Source organism: Xiphophorus couchianus, chromosome 19, assembly GCF_001444195.1.
Source record: "Xiphophorus couchianus chromosome 19, X_couchianus-1.0, whole genome shotgun sequence".
In the NCBI taxonomy this organism is placed as follows: domain Eukaryota; kingdom Metazoa; phylum Chordata; class Actinopteri; order Cyprinodontiformes; family Poeciliidae; genus Xiphophorus; species Xiphophorus couchianus.
This window is the reverse complement of record NC_040246.1, coordinates 19,525,105-19,541,688: the sequence shown is the minus strand read 5'-3', so window position 1 is coordinate 19,541,688 and position 16,584 is coordinate 19,525,105. Positions and strand designations below refer to the sequence as shown.

Below are 16,584 nucleotides of genomic sequence, written 5' to 3'. Positions count from 1 at the left end.
ACATTTTATTGGTCCTTATTTATAAGTTGAAGGAACAATATCTGTTTTATCCACTGAATATTTACACATGTAGCCTTTCTGTTCATCTCAGGTCCGGTAGCCTGACTTCACGACAGAAATACTCAGGTTCATTGTATTCATTCTAACAAGAGAGGAAATCAAGTTGGTTAACATCAGCCCTGCAGCTTCTGCCCCTATACATTAACTAAAAAATAATAAATAACCCTAAACAAACTACAGAGCAATAGCTCACAATGAGCAGTTAATAGCAGTTGGCAGCAGTTACCATTTGTAAAATTAATAATGATAAACACATACAAAACATAGCAAAATTACTCATGAAACACTATTTTATTAAATATGTCTAAAATATATATACTAAAATATAATATTTGTAAAGAAAACACAGAGCTAATCCTAATGCATACAATAGTTTCAAACAGCAGTAGAAAAAGGGGGAGGAGCTGTCAGTTCATAAAGTAAGAAGTGCTTCCTCCTGTTAGTGGATTAGAAAGTTTTTCATTGGATTTAAAATGTTTCCTCACATGATGTCTATGTTGGGCTATCGTTGTTTTTTACTTTTATCTTTAAGCTGCAATGTTCTTTGCATTTTTTTTTTGTATAAAAATTGCTACATAAATAGTCTGATTGATTGTATTTGTATTTCAACCATTCTTTGAGAGCAACAAACTTCAAAAATGTGTGCAGACTGCTCCAAGTTACAATAAATAAAACAAATACGGCCTACACCAGAATAAACACCTAAATCTCACACAATGGACATCATAATTTAGTTTTTGGCTGAAAACCTGTTGTACTTAACATCATCTGTCTTTATAACACAACACTTATGGTACAATTTACGACAAAAGCTGAATTTCACTTGTTTTACTCACAGAAATGTGAACTTCAACTGCAACTATATCACAACCTTGGACATAAAAAAAACTATCATAACCCATGAAAAGCGAGTAACTTGTTTCAGACAAATTATATAGAAAACAGCTTACCTGTGGTTCAGTTTTCATATTTTAAAATACATTTTGACAAACTTAATTTAGGAAAACAATGGTTTTAAAGGCTGATTCCATATATATATTCCTATCCTCATGTGACATTCACTATATTGCTAAAAGTATTTGCTCACCCATCCAAATTATTGGAATCAGGTGGCATCCAATCACTTCCATGTGATAGGATGCCACCTGTGCAAATTCTGTCGTGAAATTTCCTCGCTCCTAAATATTCCACAGTCAACTGTCAGCTGTAGTATGAGAAAATGGAAATGTTTGGGAACGACAGCAACTCGGCCACGAAGTGGTCGCCCACGTAGACTGATGGAGCGGGGACAGCGGATGCTGACGTGCATAGTGCAAAGAGGTCAGTAACGTTCTGCTGTCGATCACTACAGACCTCCAAACGTAATGTGGCCTTCAGATTAGCTCCAGAACAGAGCGCAGAGAGCTTCGTGGAATGGAAGCTCCATGGTGGAGCAGCTGCATCCAACCAGACATCACCAAGGTCAATGCAGAGCGTCAGATGCTGTGGTGTAAAGTACGGCGCCACTAGATTCTAGAGCAGTGGAGGCGCGTTCTCCATCTGGCAATCTAATGGATGAGTCTGGGTTTGAGTCAGGAGAGTGGTGCTTGCCTGACTGCATTGTGCCAAGTGTAAAGTTTGGTGGAGGGGGGGTTATGCTGTGGGCTTGTTTTTCAGGTGCTGGGCTTTGCTCCTTAGTTCAAGTGAAAGGAACTATGAATGCTTCAGCATACCAGGACAATTTGGACGATTCCAAACTCCCTACTTTGTGGGAAGAGTTTGGAGCTAACCGCTTCCTTTTATCAACATAGCTGTTCACCAGTGCACAAAGCAAGGTTTATAAAGACATGGAAGGTAGAGACTGGTGTGGATGAACTTGACTGGCCTCCACAGAGTCCTGACCTCAACACCTTTAAGTTGAATTAGAGCAGAGACTGAGAGCCAGACCTTCTCATCCAACATCAGTGTGTGACTTCACAAATGCACTTCTGGAAGAATGGTCAAAAATCCCTATAAACACTCCTAAACCTTGTGGAGAGCCTTCCCAGAAGAGTAAAAGCTGTTCAAGCTGCAAAGGGTGGACCAATATCATACTGAATAAACCCCATGGATTAAGAATGGGATGTCACTTAACTTCATATGTGAGTCAAGGCAGGTCAGCGAATACTTTTGGCTGTAGAGTGTATCTCTTAGTAACATCTCTTGCCAACTATTAGTTTGAAATACGAAACATGTCCTTTCTGTCTGCACAGATCGTTTCCAAATAAGAGGGTGGAGATCTCGTCAGAGTGCAAAAACAACAACATGTCAGAACAGTTCTGATGGAGGAAGAGAACAAACAACACTCAAAGCAACCGTTACCGACTCATCCTTGTGTTTCTAATTTTCCCCATATTTCAGGAAGCATTAAATTAGCACACTGTCAGCAGTAATCTCTCTGAAGTCGCTGGACAGCTGATTCCACTTAACTGCAGTAAAGTGGTGAGTCATGGTGAGGATGAACTGAGGATGAAAATTCACCAAGTTTCTGATCCGGTGCATTTTCCATTTTCCTGTTTGTTCCACAAAATAATGGGTTCACAGTTTAGAAGTGCTGTTGAGCTTTATGATAATGTGTGCATTAGATGTGAATTTAGTACACGCATTTAGTTTACTTAGAAATTTCCAGTGACAAGAGATTTCTAATTGGGTAAATGCATTTTGTATAAGTCACTCAAGTTGTTAGTTATTGTATAACAGGGGTCTACAACCTGCAACGTGGCTCTTAAAAACTTTGACTAAAAATGATAAACAAATGAAGTTTTAATAATATATATATATATATATATGAATGCAGGTTTTGGTTATTTTCCTTTTTTTCCTTAATAATTGCTCAAAATACCAATTATATCAAAATCACATGTTTTTTTCCTTTATGTCTGCTGAATTGTGGTAACATTGAATTTATATGTTATATAAATGTCAAGGACATTGCTTTCAAAGCCTTGTTTTTATATTTTCTTGTCGGAGAAAACTGAATGGTATGTTTAAAAAAACTTTTTTCTGTGAAAGGGTGACATGTTTGTGCGTCTTTTACTGTAAACCAGTTAAATGGAGCCAAGCTGCAACCAATTAAACTATAAATTGAATCATGGGGCTTAATTGTTAAATGCTGGAAGCCTGATTCACAGCGCATGAAGGCGTCTTTAGATGTGCATCTGGCTGCAAACAATAGTAAAACTGTTTTTGTGTGCAAAATAATAAGTAAAAAATCTTGATGGATTGTTTTGAAATTAACTGAAAACCTTAATAAAGACCCAATTATGTCACCAACACACTTTATGGCAGCCCAGAATCAGTTAGAAAGTACAAAAACATCCTACATTTAATAAATCAGAGGAGTGGAAAATATCTAATAATTCATTTACACTTTGGTGTAAAACATTTGTACTTTTAAACCTCTATTCTCCCAAAAAGGTGGCGTTCAAGAACAAAAGTAAGTTTAAATTTGATTTAGTTCACCAGAAAGTGATTGGAAAAAAGAAATATTTCCACATACCATTTTTCTATTTTAATCATAAAACGTTGGGCACAATAATTTTGAAGCTGGTTTTATTTTAGATGAAAACAATCAGAATCAGCTTTCATCATCAACATTTCTGTGCAAAAACAAGACATTTGATTTTTACGCCACTTCGCTCAGTGACGATATTTAAACATACAAGGGAAATAAGGTTTTTATATATGTATAACGAGAATACAGTTGGTCAAATATAAAATGTGCACACAAACAATAAATTTTACCGTTTATGCTTAATCTTTATAAGCTTAGTTCATTGCCTGTCACTGCAGGTTAATGTTCTGTTAAATGTTCTACCAAGCTCAGCAACAGCAACTAAGAAAGTATTGAAATAGTCAGTGATTAGTTGTAACTTTGCGTGTTTACTTTAAAAAAAAAAGAATTTTATTCATTAGAATGAAACCTTTAATGTGAAAATTATGCAGTTGCCCTCTGAAGAGTAATAGACTGACCTTGTTAGTCTCTCTCTAGTCTAAGAAGCTTGTTATAAAACAATTATTAAAATTAATAGAATAAATCTTTCCACTCTGCATTCAAAATGACACAGTTCTAATATTAACTCACTTCTGCCTCTGATTGGCTGATCACCCCCTCCTGATGTCTCCTTCCCCAATAACTCCGGTTGCAGTTTTTCTTTGTTTGTTTGTTTGCATCATGTACTATACATTTGTCTAAATCATTCCTTTTCAAACTGTTGTAGTTAGGCACTACAAATAAACTTTTTTTTAACTTAATTTAGCTCTTTTTAAGGCAGCCATATTGGATTTTGAGGAGCAAAAACACCACATTTTTAGTACACTGTAAAGCAGGGGTCTCAAACTCCAGCCCTCTAGGGCCGCTGTCCTGCAACTTTTAGATGTGCCTCTGCTGCACCACCGGAACAGAATAATTAGGTCATTAAGGCTCTGGAGAACTGATCTACACAAGGAGGAGGTCATTAAGCCATTTCATTCCAGTGTTTTGTACCTGTGGCACATCTAAAAACTGCAGGACTGCGGCCCTCGAGGACTGGAGTTTGAGAGCTGTAAAGCTTTTATGTAAAAGTGGAAAACATAATAAAACTGCATTTTTAGCCAACCGTTTATAGGATAATATAAATCTAGCTTCAAAATTGAGCAAATATTTGATGTTGACACAATTCTTAAATACACTCAAAAAATGACTTAATATCTTGATTAGTTAAAACACTACTTTTTAAATAAAGTCTTATAAGCGCAATGGGATTTATAAAACTTTCCTTTTGTGCACAAAACTCTTTCCTTACTTATCCTAAAAGGCTCAATTGATGTAGTTTTTTTGTTTTGCTCAACACCTGAGATTTTTGCTTTAAATATCACCTGGTTTCAATTTTCAATGCACAATAAGGAACAGGTCATGGAGGAAGTAAACAAGTATCTGGTACTTTTTCCAATTCTGTCCCTGGTGGTTCTGGTTTTATTAGCTGTCGAATCATAGGTGGAGACTTTGAATTTATTCTTCATTTTATTGTCAAACCTCAGATTAAAGACAAAACTTAAAAACAAACCTCTTTCCTTAGAGTCCTCAGAGAGCAATAAACTAAGTAAATCTTAAAATTTAGTCCTTTTATTTAATATTTTGAGTACTAAGCGCTGTAGTCAGGGTAGTCCTTCAGATGAGTGATTGTTTATAATAAAACGAATCAGTTGATATCAGAGAATATCTGTTAGTCTGAATAATAATATTGATAATAATAACAGAGAAATCTACAAGAGTTTCCCAATCTTGATAGCGATCATTCAATGCAAAAAAAAAAAGCTTTAGTTTATGTGTTATTTTTTAATTAATAAAGTCAGTGATTGATTTTTGATATGTTGTGAGAAAATAGGTCACTCTTCCAAAAAGAAGCAAGTTTTTAGTGTTGAAACTGAGTTTAACATGCTTTTAATCAGCAGTAGCAACTAAAAATGTGAGATCCAACTTGAGGAAAATGTGAGCCTCCATTTTGAAAGTGTTACGGGAATCAATCAGATCTTGAAATCTTCAGAGAAGCGTTTTTGTAACCTGGGAGATAAATATTTAAATTGAATTACTAGAGGATATTTCTATAATACTTACTGAATTGTAGTAGTTTCTCATGGAACCAACTGTTGGGGAATTTTTGAGGTTTTATTGCATTAATGTGAACTAAATGCATTTTATTTTCTGAGGCTGTAGAAGATTCTGTAAAGCAAATTTCTAGTTTCAAAAAGTGTCTAAAGCATGTATAAACTTCAAAAATCTTTATGTTTTTTGCTCTAACGTTTTTTGAGGTTGTAAACAATAAGTCTCGGTTTTAAAAGCAATCGGAGGGATAAATAATTTCTCTTTGCACTGGAGGATTAAAAATGTGTTTTGTCGCTTTTTTGAAAACCCATCAGGAAGATGCTTCTTTCAGGCTTTAACATTGATCTTCAGAAAGTTTCCCTTTTCTCTTTGCTCTTAGCTATAAGATGTTTGAGGAGTTTCTTGAATTTACAGCCCGTTTCAAGTCACTCCACAGCATCTTAGTGAGATAAAGATCTGGGCTTTATCTTTGTCCAGGACTTTCTTTTTTCCCCACCAAATTCTTGATTTATCTACTTTTATGTCATCCATCTCTGTCAGGTTGCAGAGTTGAGTCTTAGCTTTAATTTTCTTGCAGATGATTTCACATTTTTCTCAAATACATGGTGGATCTTATGATGGTAACGCCCAAAACTTCCCAAACCATGAAGATTTCACCTCCAGTTTTTCATATGGATAAAGCTAAAGGCTGTATTTGTCGTCTTTCTTCTGGCAAAATTAACATCTTGCACGTTTTTGTACTTCCATTTGTGTTTCTACTGCTTCTAAAAACAGCAGTAGAAAAAGCCCAGCTGGTTTTTGGCAAAACATTTATGTTTTTTGGTGTCTGGAAAATGAGCCATTTCAAAACCTCCAGAATGTAACGTCACAAATCAGCAGACACTGCACTGTTGCTTAGTAACCCCAGCAAAGCCGTGACCTAGCAACCCAAGTGGAGCTCCATCAAATTTGGTCAGCTGGTTTTACCGCTGTACAATGGCTGCTGGAAAAGACACGTGTTTTGTTGCTGACTTGCCATCCAGAAACCACTTGCTGCATTCTTCTTGCTTGTGCAGGAGGCTCCACTTCTGCTGTTCAAACATGTACAGTTGTATAATTGCTTGCAGCCATTTTCACGTGCAAGTTTAAACATTGATTTGGGGGCGTGGCCAACAGCAGCTTATCTGGATTTAAAGTTACAAGTCGCCCTGAAATAGCCCAAAATAGACAAAACTGTACAGTAAATTTTTGCCTAAGAATGATTTTGTGACAAAAAACATGTGATAAGCATGTTTTGTATAGTCAATAGACCAATCCTAATCTGTTCAATGAAGCATCGTAGGACACCTTTAAGTCTGATCTTTATGTTTTGTGAAGCAAAAGTTTCCTTCTTTCAAACATGTTGTGAAAGTTAACCTTATAAATATAGTTTTCTGTAAATATACTCCTAAAAATGACACTGTATGAGCCTTAGACTTTCTTCAGCATCTTATGGTCTGCTTTTAGGGTGAACTGCCTTTGTTAGCCAGATGTGGGCATGCTGGCAGTTGTTTTGGATGTCTTTTAAGTGGGTTGGCTAATCCCTTATTAGCTTGTTTTCAACCACTAACCATAAAATAATGGGTTCAGGACTTTCAGAAGTCAACTTGAGCATATATTAACCTACATCCATACAAAACGATATGAAAAGCTGTTCCAGAAGTTGTTATAAAAAGATGGGCAGTTTTAATTCCCTATGGTTTAAAAACTGACAGTTCGGTTCATATGTGGGTGAACAAAACTTTGTAGGTTAAAGGTCAAATCTGATGTGTTCATTTTCACTGTGCAGCATGTAGAAAACCAAAGCAAAAGAGGTGAAGATAAGAGAGCTAAACTGAGCCGAAACTAGTAATAAAATGTTTTACAAGTGGGACTTTACTGATAATCCTCTGCAGCTAAACAATATGTAAAAGTTGGAAGTCTGCAGGTCCATAAAATAAGTGTGAGCAGAAGCCAAGAACTTTGTGTCCTCGCGACTTAACAAAAGCTGTCAGTAATCATTCCCACGTTGTGTGAGCGACCTCGTTAAGGACGGCTTAAGAGCATTTTGTGGATTTCTCAGTTTGTGTGGTTGTGTTTGAATGCCTCTAATTACTAACAAGTCTGCAGTTGACTGACAGAAAATTGAAGATGCAAAGTATATTTATGGTTCATGTGCGTGCTGGTATGTATGTTCGTATTTGTTGAACAGACGAGATGAGTTCAAACGGTTGAAGCTTTCAAAATATATCTGAGTGATGGAAAAAGAATGAACAGGGAATTGACCATCTGATAAAACCTTGTCTGGCTTTTACTTTTTATTTGGATAAGCATCAAACCAGTTTTAGGTTTCCCCCATAAACTCCCCCTATAAAACCTGACAAATGAAGATTTTATTTCAAGTAATGAACACAAATGATGCTTTACTGTAAGGCGACTATCTGGAAGTCCTCATGCAAAAATCTATTGAGACACTAAGTAAGAAGAGCCTTTCCTGGGCAGAAGACAAATAAATACACCAAGCTTAGAGACACAGCAGGAATGTTAAAAGGACTCAGCCATATAATTGGCTGAGTTCTTGTATCAATCATCAGTACATTATGAAAAATGCATTTCTGGACTTCTTCTCTCAGTAACTTAGTAATTTAATGTAATTTAGAGCAAGTTGCATTTTATTGAATATTAAGTTTAGCTTTAGTTTTGGCATCAGATGGAGCTCAGAAAAGGTCAATTTTCCCCAGTCATGTGATGGTGCTATTAGTTTTCCCGTGTGGGTGACGCTGACATCACTGAGGAAGACGTTTGGGGAGTGGATGAAGATGGCGGCATTACGCACCGACTCTCCATCTCAGGAACATAATTACTGATAGTGACCTTTCCGTTTAATGTCATCAGTGTTGTCGAGGCCTTTCAAGCTGAAAAGATGCTTTCAGTTCTCCTACACAGAAATTTCAACTTATAAGACCCTTATATAATCCTTTATTAACAACATCCATCCACCTACTGTCTATACTTGCTTTTCCCTGCAGAGTTGCTTGTGGGCTTGGAGCCTAAATCCGTTATGTGATAAGTGAGATGTCCTAGATTTCCTAAAATTCATAACATACTTTTATTTTCTCACTCAAAAAGACACATTGTTATCCATGAATCTACATGAACTTTTTCACTTTTGTCTCATTAGTCCTCCGTGCTGGCATATGTGGAATGGAGTTTGTGTGATTTTGGTCTGCAGTGGTTTTGACAGGAATTCTAGATGTCGAATCCTGAACTTTGACCTTACCAGAGGCAAGTGTTGTTCCTTTCTGACCAATCACTGCAATGCCTTATCACCCTTTTTAAGCTGAATCTGTGAGATGAAATCATATGTGATGCTAAACAGTAACGTTTTTCTTTTTTCCCTGCAAAAAACATTTTGAGAACTTCAGTAAAATTTGATTATTCATTTTGCTTGCCAATGTGTGCAAAACTTTGTGTTGAAAAAACACAGTTTTGTGATTGTAATGTATAAATTAAATAAGAAACGCAATTAACATCACAGGGGAATAAGTTTGTTCATGCATGAAGTCATTAAAAAATATGCAGTGCCATCATCCTACCACTTCCTGTTGTCTTCTTTGTCGTTTCCACCAGTAGTAACATCCTGTTGTTGATTACGACTCGTGTGATGCAAAAAAAGGTTTTCATTTGCAGTTTTGCAAATTAAACTCACTTTAATACATCTGAAAACATGCTAGCACAAAAATGTTTAAAGAAAAAATAAGTTTTTATTTTCAAAATTGCCCTCTTTTCATTAATCTAATTTATTTTCGTAATTCCGATTTGTGAAATTATAGGGAAATTATGGAAATGCCTCAACGGTGGTTTTCTGAAGTCACAAAACTGCTAGATATCAGCAACTTTTGATTGAAAAATAAGGAGTTTGTTTTAGATATATTTATGGTGTCAAACAGGTTTTATTTTGATGTTTTTTAACTATTATTATTATATAGGTCTGGTAGTAATCGGGCCAATAAATTGGTACAAAGACGGATGCTTTTTCAAAGTGGTGCACACCGCCACATATTCTGAACATCTTGCATAATGTCTATAGTAAGAAACAAATTTGAAAATGTATTTGGGCTGAAGTGCTGTGAGTACTGTAGGTGAATTACTTCACCAAGCATACTCCTTAAAATTCATATTCAAAATTAATTAGTGTGGAGCATCACCTCTGTTTTACCTGTCAAACTATTCACTTTTCTTCGTCTTCTACTCTCAAGGTTTGTTGCATTTTCTTTTCAGATCTGACAGGAACAGATTTTATGATTACACAAAATTACAGCTCTAGTCCACTCATGCATCTTTCTGCAGGGGAATAAACACCATGAACTGACCCACAGAGTGACTCACGCTTGAATGAAGGTGATGAGGGTTACGACACGCTCTCAGCACAGCTGTAAATCTTCTACCTGAGAAGAAAATGCAACTTGTGCATTTAGCGCATCTTGTTGTGCATTCGTTCCTGCTTGCATTGGATTTTAATTTCTTAGTTATACAAAACGGTATGTAAGACCTTTTTGTCACAAGGCAAAACAAAGATTTCTAAAAACTGAATGTTATTTTCTTCACTATATGCTGAAATGTCCCGCTCATTGAGGACACACTACTCGGAGTGGTAATGAAATTGTAAAGCTGTGTAACAGGTAGCAGAAAGGACAAATGCACATATTTTTGCATCTCTTTCAGCTACAATTCAAAGAAACAGAAGAAAAATTTTGCTTTTTTGTCTTAATTAACCCTTCTGGGCTACGTACCTTTTAAAATTACATAAACTGAATTAAATTTGGCATATATTTCCTACATTTATTTATTAAATCGACCATTTATGGCATCTGTTGTATCATTCCACAATCATAAAAATATCTCCCAAAGAAGTTCAACAGCATTATTTCCATCTGTGTTTACATACTGATGCAGACACTGCCTGTGAGAACATATAGACACTCACGGCAGGGCAGCAGATTTAAAAACCTGCAGCCTTCTTTAAAATTTCTGGTAAATTCAATTATGTTGCTCTGGACTCCTCTCCTGCCCCATAGGGAACAGAGAGATTTGTTATATGCATACCAGGTGTGTCTACATGCAGCCACAGTGGAGCACAACCAGTTCCCACACACTCCATGTGGGAAACCACAGACTGGGAAGAGCTGGTGAATCTGGTAGACACAGATTATAACAGATTAAGTCCAACCACCGTCTAGACGTGGTTGTGTTCAATATGTTTGCTGTCATGCTAATAATAAACCACAGATGACACAGGAAGTCAGGGCGACCCCCTGAAGCAAAGACACGGTGGAGATTAAATCAGAACATAAGTACAGTTCAACTTAAAGGGACAGTATTGTGTATTTTCCAATTACCTAGTGCCATTTTATAGCATAATAAAGTAACTATATTATCTTCAGTGCTACATGACTTAAAGGAAATTTGACTTTGTAATTTAATGCCTTGAAATTGGGCGTCTGTTTCTTTAAGAAGCTCCTTATGAAACTCCACGTCACAAGTAAGTTATGAGTAACATTCAGTGAAATATCTGAGCTTGTTTTAAGTCAATAATTCCTTAATATTGATGAAAAAAATATTAGTTCCTCTGGCAGATTATTTCACCTATAACATGAGAAAAATGTATTGTAAAATTAGCTATTCTCCTTCTTATTCATAGCTTTACTGTTGCATCTCCAGTCCAGTTTCCTTTGTTTTGTTCACATCCACGATACAATGGTTGTTTTTCTGACAATGACAAACTTTATAATACGCACAATGACTGCAGAGTCATCGCTGTAAATGTAAAACATAATGACCTCACAACATATATGTAGTAAGAGCAAATTCTCTAATTCTTAATTTGAGTTCATAAGTAGGAGAATAAAATTCAACCAGAGATGGCAGCCTGGATACCTAACAAACTGGCACCCAGGCAATGTATTTAATACAGTTTGTGGTTAGCCATGTCTGCCTATAATCCGCCGCTCTAAATGGTTGCTTTTGACAAAAATCATACTTCAAAGTACTAAAATTCTTACGGCATTTACATATCTGTATTTTCTGTTCCAGTCCAGCATTTTTTCTTGGATGCATTCAGGCATGATCACATTCTGTCCAAAAGCTGTCAGCCAAAAACGCACACATTACATCAGATATTTTACTACAGGCAGCTTAATAAACAAATAATATTTTAAACAACCATTAATAATTGCAAAACCTCTTTACTGCTGACCCGCCATTTTCTTTATCTTTACATTGAATCTACAAAGCAGATTGTATGAAATACATCCAGAGAAAAACATGTCCATTATTTCAGTTTGTACCTATTTTTTGTTGGTTTGTCCGTTCTGCAGCCACAAACACAGTAATACAGCAAAGTGATTAAAAACTAAATTTTTGAATATTACTTTCATTATCAGAACACTCCATGCCCTGACCTTGAAGAATAACATCTGAGTGAAGGAATCATGTCGAAAAGGTGTTATTAGATTAAAAGTGATGGTGCATAAATGACGGATTTTGCTGGTTTTTTTTGTCTGTAGTGCTGGATAAGGAGTCAAGCGTAGTTATTTTCTCTGGCTGGTCCATCAAACATTTGGAGTCAAAACAAAACCAGTCTCAGGATTCTAGATTTGTTTCTACAGCTGTAAAAACAGACATAACCAGTGCTAAGCGTGCGCTATCGCCAGTCCAAGGTGGTGGGGAGGAAACTCATACTTTTTCTAAAACGTTAATGAAGTTTCATTGCAGATTATTTCTATAATCAGCAATCAATGTAACAAAAGAGTAAATTGTGAATGTTTTAGTTTGTTTCTTACATGTCTGTATATATAAAGAGACAACAGGTTGAAAAGCAACACAAAGTTGTTTTGTTAGCTGATTCTTGGGTCAAATGTTTGCTGAATCAGGGTTCATTTAACCCAACATGGGTGATGATGGGGTTTGATTAACTTCAATAAAATGGGTTAAAGTGACCAAAGCCTGCAGTTAAAGTTTCAAAAGAATCAGTTGAAAAGAAAAGAAATGCTAGCCAGCATTACTAAACGTTATATTTGAATAAATAAAATCTAGGTGGGTGAAATTACACACAAAGCCACCAAATAATTTAACACTCATGTTTTTAAAACATACTTTGATTCAACAAATATGTTTGTTTAGGATTGGAAATGAGTCAGGCATTGATCAAAAATAAGAAGACATTGTAGACGTGGGTTTAATTTTTGAAAATACTTTTAAAAAAAGTTTTTTCTTATTAAAGCAGTCAACGTTTTGAATGTTTGCACTGGTTTTTCAATGACAGCCTCTGTACCTTCACCCTAATCTTTAGCTCCCTCCACATATTCTCTGCCAGATTTAAGTCAGGGTTACAAGTTATCTTAAATCTAAATCTGCCAGGACTACAAAGAATTTTAAGCCTAACTTTATGTTTAAGAGCGTTTTAAAATATTTTAAATGAGAAACTCCTTGGTGTTGAACATAACTGACACAAATTTCTGCTACCTCTTTTATAGTTTCAAGGCTATTGAACAAACTCATTATTCACTATGAAATCCAGTGAATTAAACAGAAAAATTCTCAAATATGCAAATTTTCCACACAAACGTATAAAAATAGCCCACCAATAGGTGAATCCGTGAATACTGAGCCTGAAGTCAACATTTTTAAATGAGGTAATTTTTTTATTTTACCATATCCTGGGTCAATGGGTCCGAATTTGGTTAAAACTGCCCAATTTCTGTCCCAAAAGCCCGAATCCAACATTTTGATTGGATAAATTCTCCAGCATTTTTTTTGAGTTGTTCCAATTTTTCCGGACAGATACAAAAAGAACAACTAAACTTCACACAAGCTAAAACTTAGAGCAGTCTTTCTCAAACTGTGGTCCGTGGGCGCCCCTTAGTGGTCTGCTAGGTACTGCATGTAAACGACCGTTTATTAGCCGTGACGTCAGCTCAAAAAGCGACGCTAAAGCTAGCTTAAAAAAATAATAGATGAGTGGCTTAAAACCGTGTCACTCAAAAGTAAAGCTGAAGATACCGGTGGGAAGCAAATAACTTAAAGATTATATGATTGGAGGAAGTCAAGAAATACTCGTTGAGAGTATTGGTGAGTCATTCATGAGCGATTCGATTCTTTTGAACGGCTCTATGCCATGACCGAGTCTCAGTTGGTGAGAACTGTTATTTGTTGTACTACTTTGCCTGCTTATAATGCTTTGCTTACGTGCTAACAGCTATTGTTGTTTTTATTTAATCGGAAAATAAATATAATTGATATAAATGGGTGGATAATTTTTATATTTAATAGTGCAAAAGAGGATTTTTGTTTCAGGTAAAGCAACTCAAGTCTATTTTTTTCTCGTTATGTTTCTACATTACAAATATCCCTAACATGTTATTAATTTACACAACACTTGGTAGTAAAGATCAACTTTAAAAATATATATATTATTGGACAATAATGAAAAGCATAGAATCCACTTTCTGAATCTGTAAATAACTAAACGCCCCAAATAGACTTATTTGTGATTTTGTCGTGGCTTGTCACATTTACAAAACAGCACCACCCTTCTTAAGATGAACAAAGAAAATAACAATAAGTAAGTTAAGAGACTAATATTTAAATTTCAAATTGGATATATTTACATGTGTTATTGAGGGGGGAATTTCGAGTTAGGTGGTCCGTGGGTGTTTGTTAAATGGGGTAGGGTTAGGGTTAAATGGGGTCCACAGCCTGAAAAAGTTTGAGAAACACTTTATTTTGCATCTTTTGGTTACTTTTCACATTAAAACAGTTAATGGTCAATTGTGGAACTTGTGTAAGGTTGTGTCTTATAATGGATCGAGGGCAAAACATCCTGAAACTCTTCATCTTTAAGGACTAAACTGCTGTTTTTCTATCAGAAACTGTAATATTTTAGTCATCTGGACCACAGGCAGAAAGTATAAAAACAATTCTTTGAAACGTAGGCCGTCTGAAATCATTTATGGTTTCCATCAGAGTGATGAAACTCTGCTTTCTGAGTTAAAGCGAGTAGCCCTGCTGTGGCCGTGAAATGTCAGCAAAAAGGATGAGCGAAAGGGACAGATTTTAGATGTTATATGGTGAAAAAATTACTCTTGACCTTTTGAGCGTGAAGATGCTGGGTGGAGAGTGAGCTCCTTTTAGTCTAAGGCCATTGTTTGCTCTCTTTAGGGGGCCAGTTTATGCCTCCAGCAGAGGAATTCAAGCATTTCACATTTAAGACTTGAGTCATGGGTTACCTTAAAAAACAAACCCTACCAATGGCAGTGAAAAATGATAAAATTACAGCACTGCAAAAACACAAAATCTCAAATATCTTTGTACACTTGAAATAAGACAAAACTAACTTTTTTTAGCAAGAAATAAGAGCTTGTTTAAGTCAATAATTCCTTAGTGTTTATGAAAAAGTACGAGTGGAACTAGTTTAGATTATATTTTCTAAACTTTTTGGTAGAAATGTATTCTCTGTGACCATTCTTTTTTTTATCTACAATGTTTTAAATCCTCCTTCATACATTATAAATGCAGAATAACAGAACAAGATACAACTGAAGCTGAGAAAACCCCATCAAAACAAAGTCTTACTAAATTTTTATGTCTAGTTTGTAGTGCAAATATCTTAGTACACTTACAATAAGACAAAAATAACTTTTTAAGTTCCTTAATATTCATAAAAAGTACTTGTTCCATTGGCAGATTATTTAACTTATTAGAAGACATTTTTTGCACTTTATAAGTGACATAGTCTGCCAACGAAACAAGTACTTTTTCATCAATATTAATGATTTATAGACTTAAAACAAGCTCCTCTATAGCTGAGATGTTTTGTAGTTTTGTCTTATTTTAAAACTAGAAACTAATCCAAAAATATTTGGTAAGATTTTGTGTTTTTGCAGTGTAGTACATGCCGATTGCTTAAACAAGCTAGTAGGAAGCAAGTACTTTTTCTGCAATTTTAAGGATTTATTCACTGAAAACAATCTCCTATATCTAGCTGAATAGTTACTTATAGGTTGGTTTTGTCTAATTTCAAGTGAACTAAGATATTTTCACTAGAAACTGGAACAGGAATACTTAGTAACATTTTGTGTTTTTGCAGTGATGAATGAATGAATGAATGAATGTTTTAGCTGAAAAAAGATACTACATGCTAGCTAGCTGGGAACATGAGCAGTCATGGCATGATCTTCTGATTTTCTGTTCTTTCTGCATCTTTCAGCTGAAAACACATTTGTGTTTGTATCTATTTACCAGTTACGTGCGTAGAAAAAGTGGATTTGATGAATTATTGGATGTGTGAGACACACAGAGGTTGTGAATCTGTTCTTTCACAGCTGAATTAAATTGTTGAAGCTATTTAGACTCTTACCTTTTAAAGAACAAATGGCAAACAGAATGAGGAAGTGGAATATTATTAGAAGTTGTTTAGTTTTAGCTCTACCTTTAAACGAATAATTGCAATCTTTACTCTTTCACTGTAAAACATTTGAGCCGCATTTAGTTGTCTACTGTCTTCTTCTCTTTAAAGTCAAATAAATTCAGTGAGTTTTTAGATTTTGAGCCTAAATGTGTGTTTGTAAAAGATAAACTTACAGCAGTAAGTGGTGTTAACTTCTTATTAATTTTGTCAAACATCCAAGAGTTGAATAAACTAGAGATTTTAGGCTAACACTTAAAAAATTGAAAGAAGAAAAAGACAGGAGTGTGAACTATTTCCCAGAATGCTTAGCAGCATGTTTTAGTACCCTGATATGGAAGTGTGCTACATTGATCTGACTCTTGTGTTTATTTTAATGCCCTTTGCACACTCCATGTTTCTGAGGTGAATTCACTGTGATGTTTAATAAAATTCATTATCAGATCAAAAATGTTCACGC

General features: G+C 35.4%; 1 protein-coding gene across 2 annotated transcripts in view; it reads left to right on the top strand.

The window, feature by feature from the left end:
* The window catches only part of ltk (leukocyte receptor tyrosine kinase), an 83,195-nt gene that overhangs the window by 9,875 nt on the left and 56,736 nt on the right, over window positions 1-16,584 (top strand). Inside the window, exon 1 of one of the 2 annotated variants that reach the window (XM_028000167.1) lies at window positions 13,735-13,789. The exons of the other annotated variant lie outside the window; for it this stretch is intronic. Within the exon in view, the coding sequence (XP_027855968.1) occupies window positions 13,750-13,789 (40 nt within the window). The 5' untranslated portion in view covers window positions 13,735-13,749. Of the gene's footprint in view, window positions 1-13,734; window positions 13,790-16,584 lie in introns of those variants that run through there. 2 annotated transcript variants of the gene reach the window in all.